Source organism: Lynx canadensis, chromosome D1 (assembly GCF_007474595.2).
Source record: "Lynx canadensis isolate LIC74 chromosome D1, mLynCan4.pri.v2, whole genome shotgun sequence".
NCBI lineage: Eukaryota > Metazoa > Chordata > Mammalia > Carnivora > Felidae > Lynx > Lynx canadensis.
This window is the reverse complement of record NC_044312.2, coordinates 77246983-77268492: the sequence shown is the minus strand read 5'-3', so window position 1 is coordinate 77268492 and position 21510 is coordinate 77246983. Positions and strand designations below refer to the sequence as shown.

Genomic DNA, 21510 nt, shown 5'->3' with positions numbered 1-21510 from the left:
TATGGCGGGTTACCAATTCTACAGAAAATGAATATAGTGATATCTTGCAAAGGCTAAATGGTCAATTTCCAATACACCAACTGGTCCACAGATTCTCAAAGTATTAATTAATGCTCACTATATGTAAAAATTATTATTAAAAATAATAAAACAAGGACAGCAAGCTTCCTCTCTAAAAAACATAATAGTTAATGGGACCAATTAGAATCCTCACCACCTACTCTAGGAATGCGGCTTACACTCCTCTCTGTTTCTATTGCTGGGGCCATTATAATAGCATCTTAACTGTTTTCTCTGCTGATATCTCCTCAAACATTAACAACCTGATCATACCACTCTCTCATCTCAAGAATTTTTTTTTTAAGCAGGAAAATGACCCACTTGGAGTTGTTACAAAGCAACCATCCAGGAATCTACAGAAAATTAAACTTGAACCCATATTCTATGTAGATATTGCCTCTAAACTGACTGCTTCGGTAAGTCACTTCACAACTTCTCGGCTGAGAAATTGTTACTTGCTGTGTGGTAGACCTCTGTGTTCTTCATTTTATCCTTCTGTAAAATGGGGAATCATACCCCAATAGCAGGGTTGTTGTGAGAACTTTAGGAAAAAATGTGATCACACAGTAGCTGCGTGTTAAGGATCACGATCAATAGACAGCTAATTCTGTCTTGCTTTTCTCTGAAGAGACATTCCAAGCAAAAGGAATAGGAAGAGCAAAACCACATAGGTGTGGAAAATCACAATGATACACATATGAGAGGGTTTAAAATCGTGTAAGAAATACTACTTATTTACAGCTAAATATTTATAGCAATTTATACAGGTCAATAGTTCAACATTGAGAGACAGTGATATTGTGAAGTAAGATTCACAACTTTCAGCTCCTTAGCTTAGAAAACAAGACCCTTTATCATCTGGCTTCTAGCTCTATTTACAAGGCTCCTTTCTTGTTCCCCACCTACAACACACTCACATATATATCAAGTACTTTATCCACCCTGGAAATGTCACCACCCTTTGGACACATTTAGATCTCTTTCATGACTCTGCTCCAATCAGACTGCTATTCCTGCCTGGAAAACTTACTTTCATATCTACTCTTCCCTGGAAAAAAATCCTTCTTATCCTATAAACTTGGTGAAAAAAAAAATCCTACTTTCTGTGAAAGATTCCTATGTACATTGCCATCCCCATATGCCCTAACCCAAAAAAACATTTTTTTTTCCTACGATTCTTATTTTTATTTATTTATATATCTAACTGTTCGACAGTTCATCCTCCCCCAATTCCTGCCCCGTCCTATTTCCCAGTTTCAGACCAGAAGGGTGAAATGTGTGTCTCACTGTGTGCCTAAAACTTAGCACATGGACCAGCACAGACCAGACCCTCTCAACAGTTGCTCACTGAAAAGGTGAATGGTGATTTTTATGTTGACAGTGCTTTGTTTGGTTTGAGTATAATCGTTTAAAATTCCCTGCTCGTAAATCCAGAGGTAAATATTTCACAGCAGCATAAGTAATCTCAGACTAAAACAAACAATTCAATATTTATTTCAAAGAAGTCATAGATGCTGATCTCTGAGTTGTTGCACAGACATGATCTTTGGTTCTAAGACATCCAAGCCAGAAATTTCTGTGATGAAACAATTGTTTACACTGTGCTATAAGAGGCAGGAAGCTGACACCTACGTGTAATTAATTCAATACCAAAAAGTGTTCAGAAACCGAGAAAGGCAAGTGAACATCCCCTGAGATCAAACTGTAGATCCCCAGGTGAAAAACAACAAGAAGTTAAATCAGGGTGGTGACTGGAAACACCGAGGCTGGATCCTGGTATTTCAGTGGTGGTTTTTACATGGCTGGGGGAAGATCTGTGACTCTAGTGAAAAATTATGGTTCCCCTTCCTCCAAAGGATTCATGTAGACACATATACACAAACTTGCATTCAGTTTCAGGGCATTCACAGAGCCCTCTGAAGGCTTTCAATGAAACCTCCAAGACAGCGATCGTCAAATGTGAGTGGGCATCAGAATCAACTAAATGGGGCTTGTTAAAAAAAACAGATCACCAGCCCAGTCCCCAGACTTGCTGAGTTAGTAAGGTCTGGGATGAGGTAGAAAGTTTTCATTTACAACAACTTTCCAGGCGATGCTGCTGCTACTGGTCTAAGGATCACACTTCTAGAACCACTGCCCTAAGCTACATGGAATTGAGTTCACAAAAAAGTAATGTTAGGAAACTCTTTTTTAGGAATACTGCACTCATTTTGTTGTCACCCAGTTGAGACTATCAACTATTCAGGACAAAAGTAAAACAACAACAACAACAACAACAACAACAACAAAAACCCAAGTCATTTCAAACATACTAAAGATTTGGCACATTGCAAGCTTCAAGATTCTATGCAGTAGAAAATCAAAGTTGCCTCTACTGTAACTTAATCCTTCCAAAAAAGGCCAAGTTCACAATGACAGGGAAGACTTGAAGAAAACTGGAACTGCACTGCAAAGCACCTTTTCAGGGAACACACCAGCCTTTTCCTTCTGTGTTACCCAACTGCTACTCCCTCCATACCAGGCCCCTGCATGCTCTACACTCCTTACATGTTTCCCTTTCTCAGAACTCCCACTGGAACTGTTCACACAATGCAAAATCGTCCTCCATGGCCTCTGGAACCATGCGCCATCACTCTTTACGGCCCCAGAGTCTAAATAAGCACCAGGCATCTAAGTATTGCTTTTGAATTCCTGTGACCCAAGACATCACAGTACCAAGTCTTCATTTACCACAGTGTTAATGCAATCTTTTGGATGATTATTACCAAACAAGAGGTCAGGAGAGCAATATGAAAAGGAGATAAAATATCCATTCCAGAGTGAAATATATTTATCAAAAATATAGAGGCTGGCATTATAGGGCTTAGGGACAAACCAGCAATATCCCAATAAGCCTTTGGGAGATCACTCAATAGAGGAGAGTTCAGTGATTTCATTTTTAACGACCACAGTAAAAAAGAAAGTCATAGACAAAAGCCACATTCTTTACAACAAAACTCAATGACAGTATAAAAACTACAGGTACTTAAAGGACAAGTAGTATGCTCAATAACCTGTTGTTATAGACTTGAAAAAAGCCCTCTTTTGAGCAGATCATTATTCAATGATACTGAATAAATGAGGTTTTCTGGAAATTCCTAAAGCAGGCTATTTCCATCCTTGAGTTTTCATTTAGTCTATTCTATAGAGTACCAAATCCACTTCAGGACACTAATGTCTAGTAAAGGCTCTGACAAGTCTTGCAGTTAGTACACCAGGTTAATTATATTTCATTTAGGATTTTCCAAATATATTTGCTACTAAAACCTTTCTCTGAAAAATACCCTAGCATTAGTGTCTAGCTGTAGACTTTGCAAATGCTCTGCTTGAAGTCTTGCCCCACTTCTGTTTATACAAAGTATATATATAAAAGTATATATATATATATATCCTATAAAGCACAGCTGTTCTTCCTAGTTCAATGCAGCTGGGGAAAGGAGGTAGCAAACCACTCAGGCCTCAGCAGCTGAGCCAAGGATGAGCTGGCTTGTTCACCTGCACTGCTACTGCTCTTCAGGTATGCCTGCCATTTGAACTCAGGAGCTTTTGGGGCGCCTGGGTGGCGCAGTCGGTTAAGCGTCCGACTTCAGCCAGGTCACGATCTCGCGGTCCGTGAGTTCGAGCCCCGCGTCGGGCTCTGGGCTGATGGCTCAGAGCCTGGAGCCTGTTTCCGATTCTGTGTCTCCCTCTCTCTCTGCCCCTCCCCCATTCATGCTCTGTCTCTCTCTGTCCCAAAAATAAATAAACGTTGAAAAAAAAAAAAAAGTTTTGAACTCAGGAGCTTTTGATCCCCCCGACTGCAACTGGCCATCACGGAGCAATACTAGACGTTCCCATAGCCTTGGGGCCAGCTCTGGGCAGAGGAGCATGTTGATGTATGCAGGTGGCTTCTCAGATGGCCACCATCATTTGTTGAGATACATGAGGCTCTCCTGAATACACTGTCATGGAGTCAAATCTTAGTTTCTCGTGTACAAACGTGTAAAACAAACTAAATTTAAAAATCATGGACTTGATGTATCTGCAAGCATACAGTGAAAGTAGAAGATGGTGTGATTATCTGAATGATCATCACTTAATCTAATCCTTTCATAAATTATCTTTAACTAATACACAATTGACTGGGGCAATTGGGGGAGCAGAAATAACATGGGCTCTTTCACACACGGCCAAGCTACCTGTGTTTCCCCTCACTTGCTACCTATTTCACAAAGGGGTTTTGGAGGTTAACTGGCACATGGTTGGCATTTGATAAATAAAAATATTAATGTTACCATTTGTGTAGCAAGACTTTAGCAGGCAATAAAGCAATATTTTGTTGCTTAATATTTCAAAAATATTAAACATGTAAACTCTTTGAAAAGATGTTGGTTAACACTTTCAGGAAAAAGAAAGCTGCCAATAAATAGCTTTATGACCGTGAATAATTTATTGAATATCTCAGTGTGCCTCAGTTTGCCTATTATGCAGAGATTATAATTATACTTACCTGATAGAATTGTTTTGAGGATGAAATGAGTTAGAAAATATAAAGCTCTAAGAAAAGTGCCATCACATGAAGTTATCAAGTAATCTTAACTACTACTAATACACCAAAACCTTCCCACCTTTCATGTCTAATTATCACCATGTGGTTACAGTGATGGTTCTCTCTGATCACTCTCTTTCCCAATTACCTATTTTATAGTTTTGACCACATAATTTTGCAGTTAATTATAACCTGTTTCAGAATGCTACTGGTTGTTTCATGTATATTGGTTTTTATCTCCAACTTGGTGTTTTAAAGTTTCCTACGGGATGGAAAAAAAAAAGTCCCTAAGAGATGGATTTTCTGCATCTTCCACATCACCTGTCTCAGTGCTAAGACCACTGCAGGCTAATTTTTATGGATAGAAAATTTGTAACATTGGTATGCTTATAAAGGGTTTTATAATTGTTTGTTCAAATAGCTTATTTTCAACATCTTCCTTTTTGCCCATGTGATCTTCACCTGAATGAGAAGTGACGTTCCCTGGCTCCCCATATAACAAAGCACTGCTCCAAAGCACAAGTCCACAGTTGTTTTATCTGCTCTACGGCTGATCACAGCTGCTGTTAGGAAGGTATTTGAACACTGTCACCAAAAAAGATACTAAATAGGGCCAAGGTGGCCTACAGAACAGACCCTCTAATTAGTTTGAGATCCTGTTAGAATAATTCCCTAAAATGTCTGGTTTTAGTCTGAAACTGAAGTGGAGAACAGTGCATAGGCCTGCTGTGTCAGCCCAGAAAGGCTAAAGGTGACCACGAACCTCAGGTTCATACCTGAGTTTAGTGCAATGAATTCTACTCTGACATCATTGTGTGAAGTATTTATCACCAAAACTTGAGTAGGTGCATTGACCTTTCCTGAGCAGCCTCTAGAATATATTCAATTTATCTTATGTGCTGATCTGCTCCAGGCTTACATATGTAGGTATGTATGGCTGGACTTGAAGGGGAGCAGGAAGCTTCCTGAGAGTCCAAAGGGACTCATTTTCACTTGCTTTCACTTGACTCACATCTGCAATTGTGTGTTAAGATCCACTGTGAGGCCATGCTCAGGTATGCAGAATATCACTTCTATTAGAGGTTGGCAAATGTTCTTAACCTCTTCATCTTGCATCCTGACTATACCAATCTCTTTTTGTATCCATTCCCTACCCAGGTGCTATCTGCAACTGCTCTGTCAATTTGATCCATTTTGGTGACATGTGGCAATTGTTTGTCACACAACTGAGGTCCTTAAGTCACAAACCACACTTCATACTGTTTCTAGCTAGAAACAGCTCCATGGGCCAGGTGGCATCTGCCTTTGGGAAGGCTCTTCAATAATAGAAAATCTATTATTTGGGGCGCCTGGGTGGCTCAGTTGGTTAAGCGTCCGACTTCGGCTCAGGTCGTGATCTCACGGTCCGTGAGTTCGAGCCCCGCGTCGGGCTCTGTGCTGACAGCTCAGAGCCTGGAGCCTGCTTCAGATTCTGTGTCTGCTCTCTCTGACCCTCCCCCGTTCATGCTCTGTCTCTCTCTGTCTCAAAAATAAACAACAACAAAAAAAAAAGAAAATCTATTATCTGGCTGAAAACCAAATCTAAACTTTCTAAAGTTCTTTAGCAACAAATATCAATTTTGAAGTCAATGAGACCTCACTAAATACTAACAAGGAAGGGTGGGGTGTTGTTTAACTGAAAATACTTTCATATGCAAGGGGGGCATCCTTATTTGCAAAGAGAGAAAATCCAATGACTATCCCAAGATTGGGGTGTATGCCTCTGTCTGAAGTCATCTTAGTCTGAAACAGCCTGGTCCACAACGATGCTTTTACCACCCTAGCATGCCTCTACTCTGAAATAGAAAAAAAAAAGCACATTTGAGCCACTTTCTTAAGGATTTTTTTGAATGCAACTTTCTTTCATATTAGAACAATTTGTATAACTCATGTTTCCATTTTGGCTCTGGACACCAGGATAGTCACAAGCGTCTTTGCTGACTTTGATGGTAACTAGAACTTCCTTATTTTTCAAATATTTTTATTTTAATAACTCTGTTGAATATGTTTTCTTTATATATAGAAGCAATTGCTTTTAAGAGGCAGAGGATAAATAAACGAATGGAAAAAATCAGTATAAGTTAGTTGAAAATCTATCCACCAGGGGCACCTGGGTGGCTCAGTTGGTTAAGCATCTGACCCTTGGTTTTGGCTCAGGTCATGATCTCATGGTTCCTGGGTTCGAGCCCCGCATCAGGCCCACACTAGTAGTGTGGAGCCTGCCTGGGATTCTTTGCCTCCCTCTCTCTCTGCCCCTACCCTGCTCTCTTTCTCTCTCAAAACAAATAAATGAACATTAAAAAAAAAAATCTATCCACCACCATTTCTCATACTCTTTATTCCCAACCCTTTCCTTTGCTTTTTCTACTCTGGATTCATATGGTGAAAAATGCAGCAAAGGTAATGATATCAGTGGATAGCCAGCTGTTAAAAACCTGCCACCTTGACATCCTGTCCCCCGGTCTAGCAGGATGACCCAAGACACAGGCCGTGAGTCCACCTGATGCAATAATTCCCCCGTGCTGTTGATTCACACAGAATGTACCAAACTGTCCATCTGGGTCTCATTCATTGTCTCTCATTTTCTCTTTGCCTGTCTCCTGGAATTCCAGCTTCCCTGCTTAACATCTTCAGTCATGGGCTTATAGCTGGCCTCCTGCCTTACCGAAAGCATTGCAGTGTTAATATATCAAAGGCAGAAGCTTTGGGTTCACACAGATCTGCAGTATGGTCTCTGTGCCATTTCTCAGATGTGGAATTTGGGACAAATTATCTTAATCCTGAGACCTTATCTTCCTCATCTTTAAAATAGTAAGAGGTCTTCCCACTTACTGGAGTTGTGAGAACTGAATTAGATAATGCATGAAACTCCCTGGCACAGTGTCTGGCACACAGCATGGGTTTTCAGTTCGTGATAATGGCTGAGAGCTACCAAGCACTTAAAACGCAAGTGCTGAATGCTTTTTTCCCCTGTTAGCTTATGTAATCCTCACAATTACTCCACAGCAATTTATGAAGATGGCACTTCTGTAAATTGCTTAGAGCAGTGTCTGGCACCAAGTAAGCTCTCAATAAATGTTAGCTCTTATTAGTATTACTGTTGCTGTCTTCATTTGACAGGTGAGGGATTTGAGGTGAAGTGAGGTTAAATGTTGACTATTATTATCTACTACTTGCCAGGATATTTGCATATAAGAACACTTCTATTACAAAAAATTCGACCAGCAAGTATTATTTTAATCATTGTATGCCAAGGAAACTAAGGATTAGAGAGGTTAAACATCTGGCCAAATGCCACTCAGCTAGAAAGTGGCCAAGTTGGGATTTGATTCCAGGCTTATATGCACTTGAAACCTTCCTCCCCTCTGTATCACACTGTCACCCACTAAGCCTTCATAACTCCCACCCATCAGGAAGCACATCCAGGTCCTAGCCCTTTTTATCTCCACTCCCATGAGAACCAGGCACTCGGCAGTGAGAGCAGAACCCAAACCATTCTCAGAACATTTCAATCCACCCTAACCTATGAACAAGTTAAAAGTGAAATCTTCCCAAGTGATTCCAACAGAACCTTTTCTGGCTGTTTTATGTTTCTTTGCAAGCTGATGACAGTTGCAGCAGCTGTTCTGACAAGTAAATCCTTGTTGGCTTGTTTCCAGTGATCAGAGAGCAGACTCCAGGGTCTGGGGACCTGCCTCACTGAAGCAAGTTCTACAGAAGCAGCATTAATAGAGGCCGAGGGGCCATGCCCCATAAGAAGAGTCGTATGTCACCCCTCAGTATGCTGCTTCATCAACAAAACAAATTCTACTGGAATTTGAAAATTCTGTTCAATAAAAACAACAACCAATGTGTGACTAATACAATTCAATACAAATCTATAAAGGATATCAAAGTATCAAAATATCAACCAACTAATGGAGAGGACAAGGCTTATCTGGCAAGTTCCATAAGAGATTGCAAATAAATGGCCATGGGGATGCATAAAAGGGAGACGATGAAGATGAAGATGAAGATGAAGATGAAGATGCTGATGATGAAGATGATCTTATAGAAATTCGATGATGGTAGTTCTCTAAATTAACTCAATATTCTTTCTACTGACTTGGAGACTTTAAAAAAAAACAACAGATGACTCTGTCTATGTCCCCCAAAAAGTCAACTAAATCAGAATCTCCAGGTGTGCTGGCCCATCATAAGTATTTTTTTTTAAAGCTACTCAGGTGAATCTACTGTGAAACAGGTTTGAGAATCACTGGTTTAGGAAGCAGGACTTCATCAGGATTTTGACAACTGGAAATGAGGACAGAAGGATGGTCAGAGAAAAGCATACAAGTAAAGGACTTAAGGAAAGAGAGTCCAGGGTTTGGGAAGAATGGAAGAGGGATTTGAGCAGGCTAGCAGATCCATGCACAGTGAGAGAGGAACCAGAGGAAAATAAAGTTTCATTTGCAGGAGCAAGATCATGGAGATAGACTGACATCGAGGGAGTTTGAATCTCCTTTTCAAAATATGTAAACCCCTGCTCTTTACATATGCCATTGTTAATTATACATTAGTTCCTATTTCTAGATGACCCAGATAATTATGTCTAGATAAAAAAGCAACAGCTCAAAACTTCTATGTTGCAACTGGGAATCCCTGACTCCCACTACCGCATCTAAACAAAGAGCACGCTGCACTGCACCCTAGAGCACGCTGCACTGCACCCTACGGTAGCCACTGTAGGTAATCATCCTGTGTGTAAATACCATTGGGCAAAGTTTTGTATGCACAGCTCTCCTGGAATTATAAAAATAAACAAGCATATGAGAAAGGGGCAGATAGACACACAGTCTGTTAGACTCCTCAGTAATGCTGATTCTGTCTGCCTCTATAATACCTAAGACTTATCGTTTCTTCAATTAGATGATGCACTTTAGGAGAAAGAGGCAAATCTTAAGCATTTTTCTCATGACATAGTAAATGTGCATGTGTGCTGGTTCTTCTGACATCAGTAACATGCAATGCTTACAGCAACTGATGCATCGATCAGGTGTTATTATTTCCATCTGACAAAAATGGCATGGAGTGGCATGCAACTGTTCTCCTGGACTGCCTCATTTCGGCTTCTAACACATGCCATTCCCAATATTATTTCAGGAAAAAGCATAGTTGAATCTACGTTGTCAAACACCTTTATAAAAAGTTTTATAGGTTGTTTCAGATGCTATTTCTTTATGTGTAAGAATTAATAGATGATGTTATTTAGGGCCTGGTGTGATAGAATAATTTCCAATGCTATTAAGGTGTATTTTGATGATTCAGAATATTTCAGGTCATAAATCACTCAAGAAGAGAGATCTTACCTGATTCATACCCACATTCCCAAAACTCTTAACACAATGCTAGTGTGATGGCTGTTCTCAATAATTTTTTTTTTCTGAAATAAAACTCACATGATTTTGTGATATTTAACATCTTATGTATTAACCACCATCCACACAACTAGTTATGCCAAGCCAAACAGAAAATAAATCTGACTTGATATGGTTTTTATTACTTCTAGTCCTTCAAACATTTGACATATATGCATTACTTATCCCATTTGTACCTACACTGTTCTAGGGGCCGGAGGGACAGTGGCAAAATATGAACAAGGTCTCTGTCCTCAATTTGTACCCTTGTGGCAAGAGACAGTTACACACACAGGTATGTACAACAAATTGAGAATTAAAAATGTTACAAAAGATAGCAAAGAGAGTGATTTAGTGAAGTCACCAGAAAAGGACTACTTCAGATAAAATGGTCAGGGAGTGGGATTTGAGCTGAGAATTAGATAAAGAAAAAAGACAGCCATATAATGACAGGCAATGAGTGTTCCAGACAGAACAGCAAAGGCAAAAGCTCTGAAACTGGCTGAGTTCATTGTACGTTCAAGGCATGAAAAGATTAAAAAGGCTAACATCGATAGGAGTTAAATCCAAGAAGTAGGTAGAGGCAATATTACCTAAAGCCTCGAAGTCCACATGAAGATTTTAGAAATTTATTTTTCATTCAGTGGGAAGGCATTAGAAAGGTGTAATACAAAAATGAAATGATCTGACATATATATATGTTGCACCATGAACAGAACAGAGCACCATGAGAGCACCATGAACAGAGTGCTCTCAACTACCAAAGAAAAACTGAATGATGGCCAGACTTCTGTTCTTATTAAGACCCATTCACAAAGTTACTTCCAAAAGTGTGGAAATGAAAGGGCATTCAGATTAAGAATTACCTGAATTTAAAATGCCACTAATAAAAACAACTCTACTGCCTTGTCAAGGAATCGAGTTTGCTATAGTTTTCCTGTGCAGAACAGAGATCAGTTCATGGAAGAAGAAAGTGCCTCCTCAGGGAGGGCAGGAGATTTGATCCCCAGGCATTCAACTTAGCATGGAAGAGAAGAATCCACAGATGAGGTGACCATGACATCTGTCAACTGAATGGGGACATTTATGGGAGTCACAGGGTGCTATGGATAATTACATCAGAACAACAGGCATAAACTGGAACTGTACCTGGTATCTGGGGTGTAGAGTTACCCTTCATTTAGGCTTGAGTCTCAACCTGTATCGAACCAACTATGTGGCTAGGAACAAGGTGTCACCTTTCTGAGACTGAATTTCTTTATCAGGCACATGAAGTGGTTGCGTTTTTCTCAGTGACTGAATACTAACTACTAAAGGGTCTTACTGAAGAGACAGAAGAATGAAGTCCATTTCACACTCACAGAACAAATACACTGACAGTGGTACAGCGTGTCAAGCCACAGAAACATACATCAGGGTAAAGCTACAGTTAGCAGAGGACAAGAGTGAGAGCTCCTATGAAGACATCAAAAAATGCCTCATGGGGGTCTCGTGGCACATGAGCTGAATTGAGGAAAAAGAACAGAAATTTGTATATGAATCAACATGATCAAAGAAAAGATAGGGTCATCTTCGATTCAAAGTTCTGTTCTCTCCCAGCCAGAAGGGAGAGCATAAGCAAAGGCACATAAGTGTGCAAGGCCATGGCAGGTCCAAGCAGTTATAAAATTGGTTTAACTAGGTGATCTCTCAGCCCCTTTATCCAATAAAAAGCCAAGAGTCTCCCATTTAATGAGGTCAAATACACTGTTTAAAAATGACATTTTTATTTTTAGTGCCCAAATATAACACCACATATGTCAGTATTCCATCTCTCTACCTCCATTTCTCAGTAACAACTGCCATTCTATCTATGCCTATCCACGTAACATTTATTCACACTGAGGTACACACATACAGAAGTTCTTGGCCAATGTAAAGGAAGTATCTGAAGACCCAGGATAAATGTAAACCTCTCCCTAAGGTCACAGATCTTTATTTTAAGAATAAAAGAAACATATACAGAGCCGGGGGCAGAGTGCTGAATATGTAGGAAGATTTAAGATAACAGTAACTAACATTCAGTCCACATTTAACAGGTGTCAATTCAACTAGTTCTCCCAGCACTCCTCTGACCTAGATAGAACATTTCCATTTTTCAGATGAGATAACTGAGGTGTGGACTAGATAAGATCTTGGCACAGGGAACTTAGAAATGACAGAGCTAGACTCTGACTGCAGGGAGTCCGGCTCTAGGATCCATGCTTTTCACAACTACACTGCATGCCTCTCAATAGTGGCGTCAAACTGTGGTGGACAGTTCACGCTGTGCACCCACTGTTCCCTAATTCATCTTTACTGTAAAACAACCTCAGGGGAGAAGTTGGGAAAAACAGAAAAACATTAGATGGATCTCAGTAGCAACCATTAAAAAAAAAGATATGCAACGAGCAAAGACAAGAGAATGAATGAATTTTCAAAATCAAATTCGCATTTTCTAATTCAGCAGTCTGGACCCAAAGCCAGAATGCTTGCCCTTTAGGTCTGTCCAAATCAGCCTAAAGAATTTAGCTGAGTTCACAGGACATGACATAAGTGGAATGGCCAAGGTTCTCACGGAAACAATTAGAGTTTTGATCAGTTGTTTGTATTTTATGAAAGTTGTAGGGTCTTGAAGATGAAAAACGGTTAATTTCCTCTGTTCAGCATTTAACAGAATCTCAAGCAGAACAGTGGTGAAAGGAAACTTTGTAAGGATGATGGTGGTAATAACAATAATAAGGTTAATGCAGCTATATTATGTTTGCATAACAATGTAAAGCTTACAATTTTTAAATGTGTGGTATCCCACTTAATCCTGGCAACACATATATATCATTATTCTACTTTTATCACTTTCACAGAAGAAGGCTCACAGAGGTGCAGTATAAGAGCTGGAATTTAAACTAAACTTTCTCAGTCTAGTAGTATTTCTTCTTCTCCCACTTCTGTTTCTCAAACTGTTAAAAATTTCAGCAAGCCGTCATGATTTTACTTCAAAAGAACTAAAAGCCACAGCATACAGACTCAGGCTTTGATACTCTGACTGCCCCAGTTTCCATATAAAAATCCTAAAACCCCACACTGCATAATCCCTACCTAATCCCTGAATTGTTGAGGGAGGAAATTTGAAAACTAATGAGTTTAACCAGCAAGGGGTCATATTTTAACACCGAACCTGAAAAGAGTGCCAAAGCAGGCTGCCCCTCCTGCAAAGGTCCAGAAGGATGAGGGCATGACTAAAAGCTGCTTACCAATACAGGACTCCCCGGACAGTGAATAGGTCCCATCGTCATGGAAACCGCTTCTGCACTCACAGTGGTACCACCCTGGCAGGTTAACGCAGCGGGAATGGTTGTGGCACTCAATGATTCCCTCTGTGCATTCATCAATATCTGCCTCAGAGAAAAACACAAGCCCACCAGGACATTAAATTCTTTTGACACTAACCTTTCAGTAAACACCTAAAACATGCTCATGTCAACATAGCAGTTAAAACTGGTTAGTCACCCAAAATGAAAGTCGCAGGAAAAATCAAATCCCATTTTTACCCCCGAATCCAAACAAATTGAATGCTATGGGTGTGTTCTCATATACTAAATAATAAATGAGAGCTGATGATCATGAAGACATCCTATCCTGTTTTGTTGGCTTCTGCATAATCAAAAAGTAAATTGAGGATGTTTGGCACACTTTAGATATTGAGTATATATGGCTTTTTCTTTATGGTTTCCAAAACAGTAATTCCAGATATTGTGTGCTGCTCCTTGGAAATATCTATGAATAAACAAGCTCAGGAAACTCTAGGTTAAATAGTGTTAAACGGGTTTCTTTTGTACAGCGGTATCAAAGAGACAGCATATTCATATGCCTTGCAAAGCTCAGAAAGAAGAATACTATGCACTGTTTTCCAAATTTCTGTGCCTGAGGGTTACTTTTTCTTGGGATACCTCTAGGATCCTGTGAGACTAATGTTTTGGAAAGCATAGTTGGGTAACTACTGCTCCAATTACTTTATTTACAATTTTTTAAATATTTATTTTTGAGAGAGAGAAAGAGAGAGAGAGAGGCGGGTAGAGAGACAGGTACACACGGAGAATCCAAAGCAAGCTCCAGGCTCTGAGCTGTCAGCACAGAGCCTGACGCCAGGCTTGAACTCACAGATGGCAAGATCATGACCTGAGCCAAAGTTGGATGCTTAACCCACTGAGTCACCCAGATGCCCCTGTTCAGAATTCTTTTAAAGCTTAAGTACTTGATTTATGAGAGTCAATGAGAGATCCTCATTCTTCAAATCATTCCTGATGGAAGGACATGTTCTGGGCTTTGTTTGCTCTAGGATCTGGCTTTTTCACATAAGCAAATGCCTAGATCATGCACAGATTCTCTAGCCCAGAGGCTTGCCTCTGAGCTGGAGGAGTTGACACCACTGTAGAAAGACGAGCTGTCAATTGTCATGCCAGGGTCAGCTCATTTTTAGAGAATCTCTCCATGTAATTATTTGTTGGAATATAGCAATTGTTGCCTGGGAATCTTTTACCAGTTCTCCTGTTAATATCTTAACTATGACAGTCTTATACAAATAGAAATCTAATTAATATTGGGATATAACACATCACGAATAAAACACATTTTGGAATCTTTTTCAGCAGTGCCCTGCTGTAGGCATCATCGCAGGGGCAATCAGCTACCAGTGTTTCTATTACCTTGACATGTCCTAAGGTGTGCACAGGGCTGTGAATGTAGCTTGCAACCTGTCAGTCTCATGTCATGGCATCCCAGCCAAGTAAAGAGAGAAAAAGTGCAGCTCTTTATACTAGGCAAATCCAGCTTTGTGTTGTTGCTGTTGTTGTTGCCGGCTGCCATCTTCCTCCTTTACGATTTGTTATCCTACAGTCCTTATAGTTCTTTGACACATAGCATCCCTTAGGTTTCTTTTTCCTCATTATTTTTTTCATTTTAATTTCAGTATAGTTAACATACAGCATTATATTAATTTCAGGTGTACAACATATTGATTCAACAATGCTATACATTACTCAGTGCTCATAATGATAAGTGTACTCTTTAATCCCCATCAGCTATTTCATGCATCCCCCCTCCCCCCTCTGGTAACATGAGTTTGTTCTCTGTAGTTAAAAGTCTGTTTTTTGGTTTTCTCTTTTTTTTCACTTCCTTGTTTGTTTCTTAAATTTCACACATGAGTGAAATTATATAGTATTTGTCTTTCTCTGACTTATTTTGCTTACCATTATACTCTCTAGCTCCATCCATGTCATTGCAAATGGCAAGATTTTATTCTTTTATGGCTGAATAATACTCCATTGTGTGTATATATATATATATATATATACATATATATATATATATATATATACCACATCTCTGTCCATTCATCCATAAATGGACACTTGCTTGGGCTATTTCCATAATTTGGCTATGGTAAAATACATACACTGAAATACTAATACGACATCATGCTGCAATAAACATGGGGGTTGGTGGGGGCATGTATCCTTTTGAGTTAGTGCTTTTGTATTTTGGGGGATAAAAAACCCAGTAGAGTGATCACTGGATCATAGGGTGATTCCATTTTTAAATTTCTGAGGAATGTCCATAGTGTTTTTCACAGTGGCTGCACCAGTTTGCATTCCCAATACATGAGGGTTCCTTTTTCTCCACATCCTCACCAACACTAGTTCTTTCTTGTGTTGTTGATTTTAGCCATTCTGACAGGTGTGAGGTGATATCTCATTGTAGTTTTGATTTGAATTTCCCTCATGATGAGTAACATTGATCACTCATGATCTCTTCATGAGTTTCTCTTCTGTTTGTCATCTGTATGTCTTCTTTGGAGAAATGTCTGTTCATGTCTTCTGCCCAATTTTTTAATATATTTTTTAAAATGTTTATTCACTTTTTGAGAGACAGAGACAGAGCAGGGGCAAAGAGAGAGGGAGACACGGAATCCGAAGCAGGTTTCAGGTTCTGAGCTGTCAGCACAGAGCCTGATGTGGGGCTTGAACTCGCGAACCATGAGATCATGACCTGAGCCAAAGTCAGATGCTTAACCAACTGAGCCACCCAGGTGCCCCTTCTGCCCAATTTTTATATTGGATTATTTGTTTTTTGGGTGTTGAATTGTATTATTTCTTTAAAAAAATTTTTAAATTATTTATATGAGAGAGAGACAGAGACAGAGAGAACGAGTAGGGAAGGGGGACAGGGAGAGGCTCAGGGCCAGCATGGAGCCTGATACAGGGCTTGAATTCACGAACTGTGAGATCATGACCTGAGCTGAAGCCAAGAGTCAAACAGTCAACCAACTGAGCCACCCAGGCACCCCTGTATTAGTTCTTTATGTATTTTGGATACTAACCCTTTATTGGATATGTCATTTGAAAATATTTTCCCCCATTTCATAGGTTGCCTTTTAGTTTTGTTGACTGTTTCCTTCACTGTGCAGAAACTTTTATTTTGAAGTAGTCACAATAGTTTATTTTTGCATTTAATTACCTTGCCTCAGAAGACATATCCAGAAAATGTTGCTATGGCCAATTACAGAGACATGACTGGCTATGCTCACTTCTAGGATTTATATGGCTTAAGGCCTCACATTTATGTCCTTAATCCATTGTGACTTTATTTTTGTGTATGGTACAAGAAAGCAGTCCAGGTTTTTTTCCATGTAGCTGTCCAGTTTTCCCAGCAACATTTGAAGAGACTGTTTCCCATTGTATAGTCTTTCCTCCTTTGTTGAAAATTAATTGACTATATAGCTGTGGGTTTATTTCTGGCCTTTCTATTCTGTTCCATTGATCTTTGTGTCTTTTTTATGCCAGTGCCATACTGTTCGACTACTTCAACTTTGTAATATAACTTTAAGTCTGGAATTGTGATACCTCCAGTTTTGTTACTCTTTTTGTGAGATTACATTGGCCTTTTGGGGTCTTTTGCAGTTACAGGCAAATTATAGGATTGCTTGTTCTTGTTCTGTGAAAAATCCTATTGGAATTTTGATAGGGATTGCATTAAATGTGTAGATTGCTTTGGGTAGTATAGACATTTAAATAGTATTTGTTCTTCCAACCCGTGAGCATGGAATACCTTTCCATTTGTTTGTGTCATCTTCACTTTCTTTCATTAGTGTTTTACAGTTTTCAGAGTACAGGTCTTTTACTTCTTCAGACAAGTTTATTCCTAGGTATTTTATTATTTTTGGTGCAACTGTAAATGGGATTGTTTTCATTACACTCTCTGCTGTTTCATTATTAGCCTATAGGAATGCAACAGATTTCTGTACACTGATTTTGTATCCTATGATATTAGTGAATTCATTTATCACTTCTAGTAATTTTGTAGAGGAATCTTTTGGGTCTTCTATATATAGGATCATGTCATCTGCAAGTAGTGAAAGTTTTACTTTTTCCTTACCAATATGAAGGTCTTTTATTTCTTTTGTTGTCTTATTGCTATTACTAGGACTTCTATTACTATATTTAATAAAAGTGGTGAGAGTGGACACCCTTATTTTGTTCCTGAACTTAGGGTAAAGGCTCTTGGTTTTTCCCATTATGATGTTCACTGTGGGTTTTTCATATAAGGCTTTTATTATGTTGAGGTATGTTTCATGTAAATCTACTTTGTTGAGATTTTTTTTTTCAAATAATGAGTGAATGTTGTACTTTGTCAAATGCTTTTTCTATATCTATTGACATGATCATGTGATTTTTATACTCTTATTGATGTGATGTGTTACACTGATTGGTTTGTGAATGTTGAGCCACTATTGTATCCCAGGAAAAATCCCACCTGATCATGGTAAATGATTTTTTAATGTATTGTTGGATTTGATTTGCTAGTATTTTGTTACAATTTTTGCATCTCTGTTCATCAGTGACGTTGGCCTATAGTTCTCTTTTTTGGTGTTAACTTTATCTGGTTATCATATTAGGGTGATGATGGCCTCATAGAATGAATTTGGTACCTTTCCTTCCTCTTCTACTTATTGGAATCATTTGGGAAGAATAGGTATTAACTCTTGTTTAAATGTTTGGTAAAGTTTGCCTATTCAGCCATCTGGTCCTGGACTTTTGTTTGTTGAGAGTTATTCTGTTTCTTCCTCCTTAAGTTTTGGTAGGTTATATGTTTCTAGAAATTTATCCATTTCTTCTAGGTTGTCCAATTTGTTAGCATAAATTATTTCATAATATTATCTTACAATTGTGTGTGTGTGTGTGTATATCTGTGAGGTTAGTTGTTATTTCTCTTTTCATTGTGATGTTGTTTGAGTCCTCTTTTTGGGGGGGATGAGTATGGCTGAGGTTTATCAATTTTGTTGATCTTTTCAAAGAATCAGCTCCTGGTTTCATTGTTCTGTTCTAGTGTCCTTCAGTTTGTACATCATTGAATTCTGCTTTTATTTGTAACTATTTACTTTCTTCTGCTGGCTTCAGTTTTTTTTTTTTCTAGCTCCTTTAGGTATAAAGTTAGGTTTTTTATTTGTGATTTTTCTTGCTCTTGAGGTAAGCCTGTGTTGCTATAAATTTCTGTTTCAGAACTTCTTTTGCTGCATCCCAAATACTCTGGACCATTGTATTTTAATTTTCACTTGTTTCCTTGTAGTTTTTAACTTCTTTTATTTTCTGGTTGACCCATTCATTGTTTACTAACATGTTATTTAACTTCAATGTATTTGTGCTCTCTCAAGACTTTTTCTTGTGGTTGATTTCTAGTTTTATAGTGTTGGGTCAGAAAAGATGCACAGTATGAACTGGATCTTTTTGAATTCATTGAAATTCCTTTTGTGGCCGATTTGTGATCTATTCTAAAGAAAGTTCAATGTTCCCTTAAAAAGAATGTGTATTCTGCTTTAAGATGGAATGTTGTGAATATATCTGCTAAATCCACCTGGTCCAGTGTGTCATTCAAAGCTACTGTTTCCTGATAGAGGATGGTGGGGAAGATGGAGGCATAGGAGGATGCTGGGCTCACCTCCTGCTGATACCTTAGATTCCACCCACATCAGCCTAAATAACCCATAAAACTACTGGAAGACTAGCAGAATGGACTCTCCGGAGGCAAGTGTAGACAAGAGACACACGGAAGAGGGTAGGAAGGGCGGAAAGGCAGTGCATGCTACACAGACTGGTGGGAGGGAGCCGGGGTGGTGGAGGGGCAGCCTGCTGGCAAGGCAGAGCCCCCAAAGTCTGGCTTGCAAAAGTGGAGGGGCTGGACTCCACGAGTTCTGACAGCCAGCGAGTGGGACTTAACATCTGGAATGTTAAAAGTCAACAGCTCTGCTCTTGGAGAGCAGTGAGGGTGAGAGGATGCCTGGAGGGAGAGTTGTTGAGCCCCGGAAGGACAGAAATCGGTGGGGGAACAAAGGCGCTGCCAAGAGCCATCTCCCTCTCCCACCCCCCAGCTGACATTCCAATGTGAACCAGTTCCCATTAATGAACCTGCTAGCACCACACGTACACACAACGCTGTGCTTCTGTGGATCCATCCCTCCCATGGGACTGCCTCCCTCCCAGAAATGCAGGGCCCCTCCCACAAGGGACCACCCAATGACAAAGCGAGTTAAGCCTGCCCATCCTGCCCCTGTGCAACTTGCAGATCCACCCTGGCTAATACGCCCTTGGCCAGATCCCATCAGAGCAGCACCACAAGCCTAGCAGTGTGCAGGTAGCCCAGACAGGGGTCATACCACTCCACAATTCCTGCCCCTGGGAGAGAGGAAGATAAGGTACACACCAGTGGCCCCTGAGGTGGGCTGGGGGAAGACACTGGGTCTGACTGCAGCCCTACCCACCAACACAAGATACTCTGGACAGCACAGGGGAAGTGCCCTGCAGTATGGAGCTACCGCAGGGACTACACAAAATGACGAAATGGAAGAATTCTCCTCAAAAGAAATGCCAGGAAGTAGCGACAGCTAACAAATTGATCAAAAACAATTTAAGCAATATAATGGAAGAAGAATTTAGAATAATGGTCATAAAACTAATCGCTGGCTTGAAAAAAGCATAGAGGACAGGGGAGAATCTATTGCTACAGAGATCAAGGGACTAAGAAATAGTCACAAGGAACTAAAAAATGCTATAAATGAGGTGCAAAATAAAATGGAGGTGGCCATAGCACGGATTGAAGAGGCAGAGGAGAGAATAGGTGAATTAGAAGATAAAATTATGGAAAAAGAGGAAGCTGAGAAAAAGAGAGATAAAAACATCCAGGAGTATGCGGGGAGAATTAGAGAACTAAGTGATGCAATCAAACGGAACAATATCCATATCATAGGAATTCGAGAAGACAAAGAGAGAGAAAGGGGCTGAAGGTGTACTTGAACAAATCATAGCTGAGAACTTCCCTGATCTGGGGAAGGAAAAAGGCATTGAAATCCAAGAGGCACAGAGAACTCCCTTCAGACGTAACTTGAATCAATCTTCTGCACAACCTATCATAGTGAAACTGGCAAAATACAAGGATAAAGAGAAAATTCTGAAAGCAGCTAGGGATAAACATGCTCTAACTTACAAAGGTAGACACATAAGAATAGTGGCTGACCTATCTACAGAAACTTGGTAGGCCAGAATGGAATGGCAGGAAAACTTCAATGTGATGAACAGAAAAAATAGGCAGCAGAGAATCCTTTATCCAGCAAGTCTGTCTTTCAGAATAGAAGGAGAGATAAAGGTTTTCCCAAACAAACAAAAACTGAAGGAATTCATCACTAAACCAGCCCTACAAGAAAGATCATAAGGGGGATTCTGTGAGTGAAATGCTGCAAGGAACATAAAGTACCAGAGACATCATTACAAGCATGAAACCTACAGACATCACAATGATTCTAAACCCATATCTTTCCATAATAACACTGAATGTAAATGGACTAAATGCTGCAACCAAAAGACAAGGTATCAGAATGGATTAAAAAAACAAGACCCATCTATTTGCTGTCTACAAGAGACTCATTTTAGACCTGAGGACACCTTCAGATTGAAAGTGAGGGGATGGAGAACTATCTATCATGCTACTGGGAGTCAAAAGAAAGCTGGAGTGGCCATACTTATATCAGACAAACTAGACTTTAAATTAAAGGTTGTAACAAGAGATGAAGAAGGGCATTATATAATCATTACAGGGTCTATCCATCAGGAAGAGCTAACAATTATAAATGTCTATATGCTGAATACGGGAGCCCCCAAATATATACAACAATTACAAACATAAGCAACCTTATTGATAAGAATGTGGTAATTGCAGGGGACTTTAATACTCCACTTACAACAATGGATAGATCAACTAGACACAGGATCAATAAAGAAACAAGGACCCTGAATGATACATTGGATCAAATGGACTTGACAGATATATTTAGAGCTCTGCATCCCAAAGCAACAGAATATACATTCTTCTCGAGTGCATATG

The 21510-nt window shown here is 39.6% G+C and overlaps 1 protein-coding gene across 1 annotated transcript in view; it reads right to left on the bottom strand.

Annotated features, from left to right (window-relative positions):
• Positions 1-21510, bottom strand: part of NELL1 (neural EGFL like 1) — a 900960-nt gene that overhangs the window by 33437 nt on the left and 846013 nt on the right. The window contains exon 16 of the mRNA XM_030333128.2: positions 13335-13475. Within this exon, the coding sequence (XP_030188988.1) occupies positions 13335-13475 (141 nt within the window). The remainder of the gene's footprint in view (positions 1-13334; positions 13476-21510) is intronic.